The sequence below is a fragment of the Anopheles coustani genome, chromosome 2, assembly GCF_943734705.1.
Source record: "Anopheles coustani chromosome 2, idAnoCousDA_361_x.2, whole genome shotgun sequence".
Classification (NCBI taxonomy): Eukaryota; Metazoa; Arthropoda; class Insecta; order Diptera; family Culicidae; genus Anopheles; species Anopheles coustani.
In genome coordinates, this window is record NC_071289.1 from 56,475,213 (window position 1) to 56,487,458 (window position 12,246).

The following is a 12,246-nucleotide window of genomic DNA, read 5'->3' on the forward strand; positions in this document are numbered from 1 at the left end:
TCGATGAAAGTTTGCCGTCGTAATGGGGCTATTGCACAACTGGTTGCTAGGAAACTTGTTTAACAAGTTTGGTAACAACGAATCTATCGAAAAATCGTACCTCCGGCGATGCAGGAATGTTATGACAAGCATTTGACAGAACACCGTAACGAAAAGTGGGCCTGTTTCACGCACTCCAGTTGGCGCGCTCGGCTCTTTTGACGTTTGTCCCATGGAGTCCCTTTTACAAACGTTGCCTTCCAGTAGAATTGTTTGTTTAACAAAAGTTTACATGAATATCCTTGTTTCATAATTCCCTAAACGTTTATCGTTTGCTAAACTTTGTGTTTGTAAATTGTGAACAGTGAAGTTAACGTTTTCTGTTACTATGGGGCCCGATGAGCGTAGTAAGTACGGGATCCGACGGTTGTTCTCCGTGAAATTGGTAATGTTTCCAAACAACAAACAACCCCTTGTTTTAGAACTTGTCAACAAAAAGACGAAATATGCAAACCAGGACAATTACCTCTCATTAGCCGAAACCTGCCAAAGATTGGGCGAGTTGTACAAGGACCGTGAGGAGTATCAACGTGCATTAAACGAGTACAAACTGGCGGCCAAGGCGTATGAAAAGCTCAATCGATTGATGGACCGCGGACTGGCGTTTCGAATGATCGGTGAGATGCATCTCATGATGGGTCAGTTCAAGGAAGCGCTTCAAAATGTCCAGGCTTATTCGCGGGCCGCTCGTAACGAGGCCAACCAGCTAGAAATTCAGCGTGCCAATGTTACCCTAGGTCGCGTCTACCTGCACCGAGCGGAGAGCTTTATTTTGGAGAAGAAAACATCGGATGCCGAAGCGGACCTGATCGAGGCCGAAAAGGCTTTCAATATAGCACTGTCGATTTGCGACAAATTGCAAGGGACGGTGCGGAAGGCTGAATTTATCGAAATGCAAGCCGGAACGTATTTGAATCTCGGTGTGACGCTTGACCGGCGGGGAAAAACGAATCCAGCTCAGGTGCATATGGAACGTGCAATACGGTTAGCCCGTGAGGCAGATTCATTCGAACTTCTTCATACTTGTTATAATACGATGGCATTATCCTGTTCCCAGTGGGAGAAGAACAATGATGGTGAGCATCGTGGTAAAACTTTACGCTTGTTAAACCATGGCCTTGAGGTGGCTTCACGACTTTCGAATCGTGCAACGAAAATGTGCCAAACGTTGCTATTAAAAACGGATTTCTTTCTGCAAATGGGCGACTTCCAGAGCGCTCGTCAAACTCTTAAAAGAGCATATCATCTGAAAACCCCAGTCAGTAGCGACGCAAAACAAATCGCACAGCAACTCAAAGTACTCGTTGCCATATGCCGTACGGAGGACGAGCTAATAACCCTTGAAGCAACGAACTACGAGCGTCGTAAAACTCTTTACGAACGCATGGGAGACGGTGCCTGTAAGCTGCGCAATTTTGTCAAAGCGATCGATTACTACCGGCGAATGCTGGAGTGTGCCGAAGCGCTCGGTGACGCTAACCGGCAGCTGATTCCGTGCTACGTAAGCCTCTACCAGACGTACACCGACAACCAACAGTACGATCTTGCCCTCGAGTACCTCTGGAAGGAGTATGAGATCATCGCAAACGAACCGAAAGAAGCCTACCATACACTGCTACAGATTGCGAAGCTGTATGAACGACAGGAAAAATCCTTTTTTGACATCGAGGACATTTATCGGAGGGCGCGTGTGGAAGCTAAAAAGCTACAATCGATCGATCTGGAACGAGTTGCGGTGCAACGTGCGGTAAAGATGTTACGAAAGAACTGTATGGATCTGATGGCGGACACTCTCGAACAGGAAGCAATTGCCGAGGGAATCGATCTAAGTATCGTCGAACCAGACAGTGAGGGCTTGCCGGATATGGATTGCCTATCGGAGGTAGACGAGGACGATGGGGAGAACGAACAGAACACACCGAACGTGGGCGATGATATAAACCTCGATATAGATCTATCGGAAAATTCGGACGTTGAAGGAGAAGCAAATTTGGGTGGAGGTATTGGAAGTGGTAAGAAGCTGAACGACAGTATACCGGATGCTTTAAACGCCTCTACTTCAGCACAAGGAAGAACGCGCAAACGTGGCATGACGTTCGCCGTGCGCAGAAACAACAAGGGAGAAACGCAACTCCATCAGGCAGCGATCGCAGGTAATACGGTCCTTGTCGAGAGGCTTCTCGAACAGGGTCACCCGGTAAATGTGCGCGATCACGCCGGATGGCTGCCGCTTCATGAAGCGTGCATCCATGGACATGCCGATATCGTTACCACACTGCTTGATCGTGGGGCACATATGAACGATAAAGGTGGAACGAGCTGCGATGGCATAACACCACTTTATGACGCCTGTTGCAATGGCCGGTTAGAAGTGATCGAGGTGTTACTCGATCGTGGCGCAAATGCAACACAACGGACTGATTTCGGGGACACAACGCTGAATGTTCTAGACACGTGGTACTCGAAACGTAAGGCACGGTTATCACTGGAAGAAATCCATCATTACGAACGAGTTCGGGAGCGATTGGTGGCAAAGTTTGATGCAGTAGCAGAACAAGTATCGCCACCGTCCGTAGATCGTCGACCTGCGAAAAAAGATTTTTCTTCCGGTAGTAAAATAACGGTCAAGCAAAATAGTTACTCAAGCGATTCCGATACGCCAACCGATTCCACAGCACACACTACCGGCAGTTCTTCGTCGAAGGTCAAATCACTCCGATCCACTGGATCTAGTTCTGCTAGCTATGGAAGTAAAGAAACGGTCATGCGCTTACACCGAAACGCGGTTTCCAGTAGTGACGACGAAAGATCCCCAAAGCGTGTCTCAATCAATGGAGCTAGTGACGATGAGTTGGACCCGGTTGGCGTTAGCGAATATCGCAGTACGATGTTAGCGCTGCGGAAAAACAAGATCACCGATCATCGAGCGACATCCCTTTCCCTAGCCGGACAGAAGAAACGATTGGCGCACATGGCCTTGGATGAGGTCGATGCCGACGATTGGTTGATCGACGATTTGCAGCAAACCGCAAAAAGAAGTCGTGTTACGCCCTCCACCCTACCCCGTTCGGCTTCGAGTAGTTTGGAAAGGAAGAAATCGTCCTCTTCGTTCGGAAAAAATCGCTCTTCATCGGACCTTACTGGTGTGGACGCAACCCCTCCTTCGTACTCAACTGATTGTGCCTCTGCTTTGCTCGATGCAGACGACGATGATCTGCCGTTTGCAGACGAACCCTACGCTAACGACTGCTGGCAAGAGCAAGAGAGTACTGACAGTGCCTTCAATGTTCTCATGAAAAACTCAGCAAAAAGCTTTCGTCGAATACAAAACCGACGAGGCTCGTCGGAAACCCGTGCACGGCGACATTCGTTAGGCATTGCACAGACATCCCTTCTTGATGCTGGTTTCCAGCGGATAGCAAGCCCATGTTTTGACGAGAAAGAAAATTTGACTCCACCTGAAGATCGATTAAGGACGCCAGTTAAGCAGACGACCCCAACACCCGTGGCACCCTCGCCCCATAAATCACCCGCCGCTCAGCCTTCTATGAAGCAAACGTTCCATGTGGTCCTTGATGATGGCAAAACAGTGGATCTTTTCTTCAACGATCAAACACTCTTCACCACCCGCACGATCGGGTGGTTACAAAATGAGATCGTCAAGCGGTACATCATGTGAGTAGAAATAATAGATAATCGACAAACTGAGCTTTTTCCATCGGTCTGGCGACTTTTGCCTGGGCTATTGTTAAAAATCTTATTAGATATCATCAAAACGATACAAAACAAATATTTTGGATTGCATTAACATTAACATTAACCTTAACTTTGTCCTAAGGATCTATTAAAATAATCAGTTTTTAGTTTTCGTAATTTCAGTTTACTTGCATTTAACGTTTGCATTAAAGAAATAGACAAATTTTCATCGGTAATAAGAAAAAAATCAACCAAGCTAATGGAGTGAAATAAATTTTATTGTAAAATTACGCTTTTCTAGTACTTTCAAAAAATATTCCGCCACCCAGTAAACCGGCCTAACGGCCCTTAGCCGAAACTTCAGTCATAGCCGACACAGCCAATCATGTAACGATGTTTTTCACTTGCTGTGAGGCATTCATGGCCAAATGCTACTCTGTTTGGACTTTAAAACGTTGGAATAGGTCCTACCTTTAAGTGTTGTAAATTTTTATTCGATTGGTTGTAGTTGAGAAACATAAGGAGGGTTAGCAGTGTTGGGTATTTAAATTACATTTGACCGGTTCAACTACTACGATTCTCGTTGCGCATGAATTACTATGGCAGGTATGTCCAAACCAGTGAATCGTACTCTTTATAATGTTTTCTGATAGAGTTGCTTAATTCCGGAAAACACTGCACACTATACCCATCTCCATACGCCGGAAGTCTTGAAAGGAAGAACAGTGACTTGTGCAAAACCTTCTCGCTGGTTTTCACCCACAATATGGCGTTCCATGGGAGTTAGGGGCCCCAAAACATTTTAAATATACTGTAAAAAGCTTCAAAAGCAACATTAAGTACTAGGTTTTTTAACACTTGTCGCCGTCCGACTTTAAATAATCTTTGGTCACGTGGTCCACGATAAAGCTGCATGTTTTAACATACAATCAAACGTAGATGGTTTAATGTTTTGGCCTCGGCGGATTCAATTTAAATGATACAGTTGTCAAACTTGTTCCAAATTTTAAAAAATGCTACTCTTTATTTTGCTTTTAACAGAAAGTTGCTAGCGTTTTTCGTTTTTGAATGAGAAGCCGTTGAAATTTTTCTATTTTGTTATTGCAAAAATTTTTATTATTTAGTTTTGGAAAATTGCCAAATTGCGAAAATTTGTCAAACCTGATTAGGGCAGTTAAATCTCGGTGCCAAATCGATAAACTCCGATAGGGTATTTTAGAATTTTATTAACAAATTATAAGTTTGGAAATCGGTTTGTGTTGACTCTTTAAATTGCAGATTATCATTGCGAAATCTTTTATTCACAGGTTTCTCGCAGCCATGTTTTGTTTTAAGTTTTTTTTCCATATTTAGAATGGGATGTTTCCATTATTTAATTTTTTTAACAATATTATATTATTTTACTTGTATTTTATCCTAGGTGCTACGGAAAACGACCACTGTTGAAGATAAAACAATCAAAAGATCTCCATGCGTTTTCTGAAAGTGAATATCTCAACGTGTTAACAGAAAACAGAGTACCTGGGTTAAACACGGAAATAACTGTACATGGCATGGTCCGCGGCTGTCAGCATGTAGATTTCGCACAATTTTACGAAGAATACTGTCAGGAAAACAAAAAAGGTAAGTCTGGTGAACGCAACCCTCTAGGATGATGATTATAATCATTCTGTTTTCAGTGAACGACAAGAATCTTCAAGCAAGGCTGATAAAACTGGAACGTACTGGTTCAATAATTTTGGAACCCGACTTTGCGCTAACGGTACCTTCACAACCACTTCCCGCTACCGATACATTATCGTTCGTTTTCTTGTTGGTATTCTTCCAACAGGACTGGTTGAACCATTTAGATCTGTCGGTGAACGGAATCACCGACAACCACATGGAAACACTGGCTCGATATTTACCATCCTGCAAACATTTGCGTGTGCTGCGACTTGCTTTAAATCTGCTCACTAGCCGAAGTGTTGAGATGCTCTGCTATGGCGTGAAAAATCCGTTGGATTTGGAATCATTGAGTGGTTCTTTGACGGTAGGTGGGTTAAAGGGCAGCGGGCTAGAAGAATTGGATCTTAGCAGTAATCCTCTCGAAGACGATGCTATTGCCCCACTGTTCGTTTTGTGCAATGAGTTATCCAATTTACGTGTCCTTCGTCTCGGGTCAACCGACATAATGACCATAGACGAGAGTAATGTTGGCAACTTCGATATTTCGCGATTGGAAACGTTCGACGTTTCGCAAAACAAACTTCACGAACATTCGGTGCAGTATCTTTTGAATCAGCTGTCCGAGGGCCATTTGCGGGATGCTAGCTTCCATTCGCTCGCTGCACTTTGCACTGATTTCAAACCCAAACTATGGCAAACCATATCCAATACCCAACTGGGAAGCTTGCGGGCTCTCAATCTTAGCAACTGTCGACTGACTGACGATGAGATAGAAAACACACTCCTCCCATCCCTCGGACGGAACTGTGAAAAGCTCGTCCATCTGGATTTATCAGTCAATGTAGCCCTCACAAAGCGTACCTTTCTTTCCGTTCTACGACAGTGCAACGGCGCCGTCTTTCGACTTGAACAATTACACTTCCGGCACAATGTCCAACTGTGGGTCGAGCTGGATACGATCGCACCGGCAGACCAGCTGAAGATGATCGAGTACAATCCGTCCGTTCAATACCCTCGAGAACTTCTGGCCATGCTACCGGTTGGCGATTACACAGTGCACCAACACGAAACATTGCTCACCGTGGTCACTAACCTGTGGCGTACCTTATGGTCCGCAAGAACTCCGAATTTAACTAAGCACGACGACGGTTTACACATAACGTTTAGTGTCGATAAGTAGTAGCTTTTTTTAAATTATATCAATCAAAACAAAATTTGAATAAAGCATGTAAAATAATAGTGAATTAAATTCACAAATAGATTTTTTGTTGACAAGTCACAAACATTGTTTTAAATTAAAGCAACAAATTTGTAGTTGTTTCTATCTGTAAATTTCAGTTTTTTACTGCTTTAAGGTTACTGCTTATTATCTCTAGGTCGTCGTAGCGTTTACAATTTTCCGTTAAAGATTGGTGAGAATAATACTACTGTGCCATTAGATTCGTTTTTGGCTACTGAAACCAGATTCACTCTACCCATATCGTTGCACCCGAAAAATACTTTGCACAATTGTCGTGTCGCTGTACGAACGCTGTTTGATTATCACTGCAATTGACTACGGTACTCTAATGCTGGTCCCCGGTTTTGAGAGGGCGCAATACTTCTACTGGCCGGCAGAGGGGGGCAGATAATTAGGAGTAGACCGAAGAAGCAAGTTGCTCGTAGATGCTGGTCAGCTCATTGTACAGCTGTTTCTTGAGACTCTTCGAAGCGCCCCACGATCGGCCGGCGTCAACATCGGACCTGCTGCTCGGCCGTGCGCAACGCTCCAGGATGCGAAGCAATCGGGTTGGACTTTTCTCCGTCACTAGGATGCCCGGCTCGGTGGCGGTCCCGCGGAATATCTATCGACAAGGTAATGAAGTGAAACCTGTTTTGCACTAACCAGTAGAGATTACTGCATTTCATTCAACAAACACATCCAGCAGTGTACCTGGATCGTATGTAATAAAGCACAACAATCATTCATGCGATACCTGTCATTGCGGTCGGTCCTAGAATAATACGGATTATCTACTTTACTCGTTTGGAGTTCCTAGCTGTAAGTTTTGCGATTCACCATAAAGTGCTTTATGGTAGGCTCGCTTCATCGTTTCCCGATCCAAGTATACTGCTGGATTTTCGTGTTGGTTATTAAAACGCTGTAAATACTATTGTTCAATTACCTTATCACACACAATTTGCAGATTGTTATTCAACAAACCGGCGGTACACTGATGGACGGTGGTGTTGCAGCGACTACGGCAATCATGGAAGCTACACTCGGCGTCACTAGAGCACTCGCGTCCATCGGACAGCATCCGATCGATCGACACCTCGGTGCTTATGTACCGCAGGTCGTGATATTTCATACGACTGTCGCTGATGCCGAAGCCCGCTAGCAGCACCGAGCACATCTGGAACTTGTTCTGGCCCATCTCCTCGAGATAGTCCAGTATGAGCACGGCCACCTTGATGTGGTACCGCCACTTGGACAGATCGATGTGATTGGTGAAATGGTACCGCCGTTCGTCAAACTCGACCGTCTCCAGCAGCTCCGTAATAAAGAGATCACCGCACGTGCCGACCACCTGCGGGAAGATCTCCTTCTCCTCGTACAGCCGGCTCAGCAGGTACTCGTTGTTCTGGATCAACGTCCAGCTGTTGCGCATGCTGGCGTGAAACAGCACGTGATTGTTCTTGTTCTTCAGCTTGAGCAAACTGTTCAACTTGTCGAACGGCAGTTGTAGGTTGTACCGCAGTTCGATGTATCGGCGCACGATGCCGACGTACTCCGTCTCCGTTGGATAGTGTTCTTCGTGCCGGTGGCTATCGATCCAGGACAGTTTTTCGTAACTATCATCCGGAACCGCATGCTGCAGGATGAGAAACCGGCGGTTATGTTCAACACTTTCAAAGACGACATTAAATTTTTAGGTAAGTACGCTTACCTTCACGACGACTAACTGTTGAGCTTTACGGGCCAAAAATCGATTCGGATTGAAGGGATTCAGCGAGGTCTGCTTCGTTGAAGGGCAGTGAAATTCCGAAATGGTATCACCAGCACATAGTTCTGGACACATGTAGCCCGTAATTTCATTGCTATAATACTGATTGCACTGTAGAAGTAAAAAAACAAATTTAAGAACTTTACTTCACCTTTTTTCGCTGTATATACTTACAATTTTTGAAATCTTCCATTCGACCAACACGTCGAAGCAAAAGTGCAGCCTGGTCACGGCGAAGCCGATCACAGCGAGCACCAAGAGCACCAACAAGGTTGCGGAAGTAATGGCACAATAGGAGCGGCGTCTCGGTGAAAAACGAAACCTTCGGGTTAAACTTTTAAACCGACCCTGCATGGCCAGCAGGCGGCTGCTGTTGCTGATTGTCATTCTCGGCAGGTTCTCCCACGCTGCTGCCAAGTTTAAAACAGGTAAAAAAGAACTTTTCATTGATTCGCAAGTGAAGCCAATCCAAAATCGATCTCAGTGACACGAAATGCTTAATTATGCTTTGTTTACTACTTGCTTAGCATCCCTTACCACGAGCGACAATGGTACAATACTAGCGCCTATAGCCAACCTCCTCGGTGGAGGATGTGGACACGTAAAATTTACTGCTATTAAGATAAACTACTCACAAGACTACAAACACAATGACCGGTGCGATGGCTCCGAGGTTGGTGACGCCCGTCGCTGTTACATAAAAACAAATGTCCGCCCAAAATGTCACCGTCCCCTAGTCCAAGGACACCGAACTGCGTGCGTGCGCCATCGCGGTTCTAGGTTTGTTTTGATGTGTGACGTCATATCTTAAGGAGCTCGCTAGGAGTCTGGGTCACAGTGCGCATGTTTCCTTGCCATTTTATCTACATATCCAATGGACCGATTCTTCATACCCTAACCCTGAGGCTCCCTTTGTAGCTTCCGTTTGTAGACAGTCGTTAAAACGAAGGAAGGATTCATTCAACTCTTGAAAACACGTGGGTCGGGTTTGCACTTCCCATACGCGATCGAGGTGTTTTCCCGCGTTTTGGTGAAAACTGCAACATAGCCTTTTAAGTTTAAGTATATTAAAATATACTTTATTTTAACTGCAGTACACGTTCACTTTCTTGTTATGGATATAACATTAGCTTTTAAAAATATTACTTTTCCTGGTCTTTACGCTTGTGAAATTTGATTAGTTTTTGTCATAGTTTCTTATTATTTGTTGTTTTAGTGTTAAATCGAAATAGCAAAATTATCAACTAAAAAATTGAACAAAAACTTTCGTAGCAGCTTTCGATAATACTTTTATTTCCAACCTACCTAATCGCTACAATTTTACAGAAAAATGCTTTTATTATATTTCAAAAAAGCAATTCATTAAATATACATAAGATAAAGTTAAAAATGTTGGCTACAAGACCAGTTGACATGCCGGAGTTTAAGATGTGTTTGTCCAGTTTGGAACTTAATTTAATCTATTGTTTCAAAGTAACAAATTGTAAGTTGGTTTGAATAATTGATTAAAAAAGGAAAACAGTTCCGTTCAGTTCGTTTATTATCTAATAAGATTTTGGTATGTGAGACAATGATTTTTGTATCTCAAAAGTATACTAACAAAGGTTATAATCCTTAATAATAATGCCATTTAGATTGCAATTATTTTCTATGCTCTGAAATGATGCAACATTATGGGAATTATTTTCTGCGTGATGCAACATTATAAGAAAAAAGGACTCAGTGATTGCACCATGCTGATGCAATTTTCCTCTACAATGCAATTTTATTACACCTAGAAGCATGAAAAGTTTTTTTTTGCAGCACTAGATGCATTAAAGTGCAGCTAACCTGTAGTTGGTTCTTAACGAGGTCATTGCACTGCATTATCGATTTTCGTTCGTTGACCTAGTTTCAAGATTCTTATTTGATTTTTTAGTTGCACATCCCAAGAATATTCTGTTTGAAATTTAATTCTTATTATTTTCGAGTGTGTGGTAGTTATAAATATTGTTTGTATCGTTCATCGTTATCACTTGTGTTCGATTATGTGTAATAATTGGTTATGAAAACTCGATTGCATCGAATGGACCTGTTGCAATCCGCGTTAGGGTCTTTACATTCCTTTAGCAATTCGGAACACAGTCCTAGCCAAGCAAACCCCGTGGGTCGCCGTGTTGATTAAATTCACCGTTGTAGTTAAGCTATTTTTTATGAAAATATTTTTGCTCTAAGGGATACCAACAGTGTGCAGCTTTCAATTGAATGGTTGAACAATCAAGTTAGTATGGCAAGGGCAAGAGAAACAATGAGCATCCCTTTGCGATCGAATGAGCATGATTGAGAGAACCAAAAATCGTGGTCAATTCTCGGAGAAGGAACGAGAGTGAAAGTTTCGTATCAACTGTGAACGGGTGGGAATTGATGCGCGCGGGGAGAGATGCTAATGTTTACGTTTTGTCGTAGGAAAAGTGCGCCTCAAAGGGAATATCCTACTAGTGCAGGAGTAAAGAGGAATATTAAAACTTTTCAGTGTACTGGCAACGAAATCGGTAGGATTGCATAAAAAAACACTAATTAGAATAAATATGCTGATAATATTAATATTTTTTAACGAATATAACACCCTTACGACCAGATGGGCCACCGCAGACTTCAAAGACTTCAAAAAGAGCCGGCACATATGTGTGTCTGCCTTCCTTCAATGCAAGAAATGGTACCACATAACGCATGCGTTTCGACTTTCTCTTGCGCTCTTGGCTCATTTTTTGCTGCTCTTGAGAGCATTACCCCCCGAGTAGGGGAAGGCGGTGGAATATACCCTACCAATGGGCAAGATAATCATTTTACTTAAACATTAATTTCAATATTTATTTCTTTATTTTATTGTTTGAGGATTATACACAATGTTTTTGATATCGCTAGTTGCTGAATTAACAAAACATTCACATGACGGACTTCGATCGAATGCATCCGATTGAGTTGAGCTGACAATTTTCATACATATCACGCCACACGTTTGGTTCCTTTCGTTAGGGGCAGTATGGTGTGACATTATCACTTTATGGTTTCGGAGAACGGTTTAATTTAAATTTGGCTTCTTTCCTTTCTGCAAAATGTTTTTGCAGGAATCAATGTATTTTGGAAGGTAGTTAAATGATATTGTTGAATATCCTGTTGCCCTAGCAAAAGTTAATCCCAATGATAACAATGGCACTGATTTTCCATAAAATGCGACATTGAAATGATCTAGTGCCCTGAGGGATCTTATTACTCCATGTTCCCCTACCTCTCTCCGAGGGAAAGAGATAACGAAAACGATGAAGAGATACCGCGAAATCGTTGATAGCAGAGAATCGCTGAGAGCTTCGAGATCAGCTGCTGAGCATGGGGGAGTATGGCAAAACAACGCGCAACCGCCACCAGCACGCCGAACCGAATGCCCATATTCTATCATGCTCCCTACGATGCCAAGAGCTCCTGCTCGCGGTTCCGACACGGGGTGGTAGTAGTTGAGCACGCGACCTTGCAACGTCCTTCTCTTGACACTTTGGTTTGGCTAAACGACGGGCCCGCTACACACCGTTTCGGTGCGAAGGAGTCTTTGCCAAAACGACGTCCGGTGCGGAACAACTATCGGGCTCCTCCGTTTCGGTTGCCACGCTGCTAGGAAGCACCGCTGTACCCACCACCTTCCAGATTTCCCGGGAGAAACTCTGGAGCCGCTGGGAAGGGGCGTTAAACTTCGGATCCTCCGCTGGCGAGCATAGACGGTCGAAGAAGTAGCACCCTCCAGCACGGGGTAGGCAGAATTTGTTCCGAGCACCAGTCCGACAGAGGACCCGAGGAATAACCTGCTAGTGATACGGAACCTTCC

The 12,246-nt window shown here is 43.8% G+C and overlaps 2 protein-coding genes across 2 annotated transcripts; one reads left to right on the plus strand and one right to left on the minus strand.

Annotated features, from left to right (window-relative positions):
• Positions 1-265: 265 nt before the first annotated feature.
• On the plus strand, positions 266-6,678 carry LOC131262457 (tonsoku-like protein). Its single transcript, XM_058264462.1, has 4 exons — positions 266-386; positions 462-3,714; positions 5,156-5,358; positions 5,415-6,678. The coding sequence occupies exons 1-4, from the start codon at positions 368-370 to the stop codon at positions 6,581-6,583; spliced, it is 4,644 nt and encodes a 1,547-aa protein (XP_058120445.1). The 5' UTR covers positions 266-367; the 3' UTR covers positions 6,584-6,678.
• Positions 6,679-6,823: 145 nt separating this feature from the next.
• Positions 6,824-9,028, minus strand: LOC131265627 (divergent protein kinase domain 1C). The gene is made up of 5 exons (XM_058267912.1): positions 8,928-9,028; positions 8,565-8,800; positions 8,334-8,501; positions 7,569-8,258; positions 6,824-7,247 (listed from the first exon to the last, which is right to left on the minus strand). Exons 2-5 carry the CDS (start codon positions 8,775-8,777, stop codon positions 7,035-7,037), a joined length of 1,284 nt encoding a protein of 427 aa, XP_058123895.1. The 5' UTR covers positions 8,778-8,800; positions 8,928-9,028; the 3' UTR covers positions 6,824-7,034.
• Positions 9,029-12,246: the final 3,218 nt, after the last annotated feature.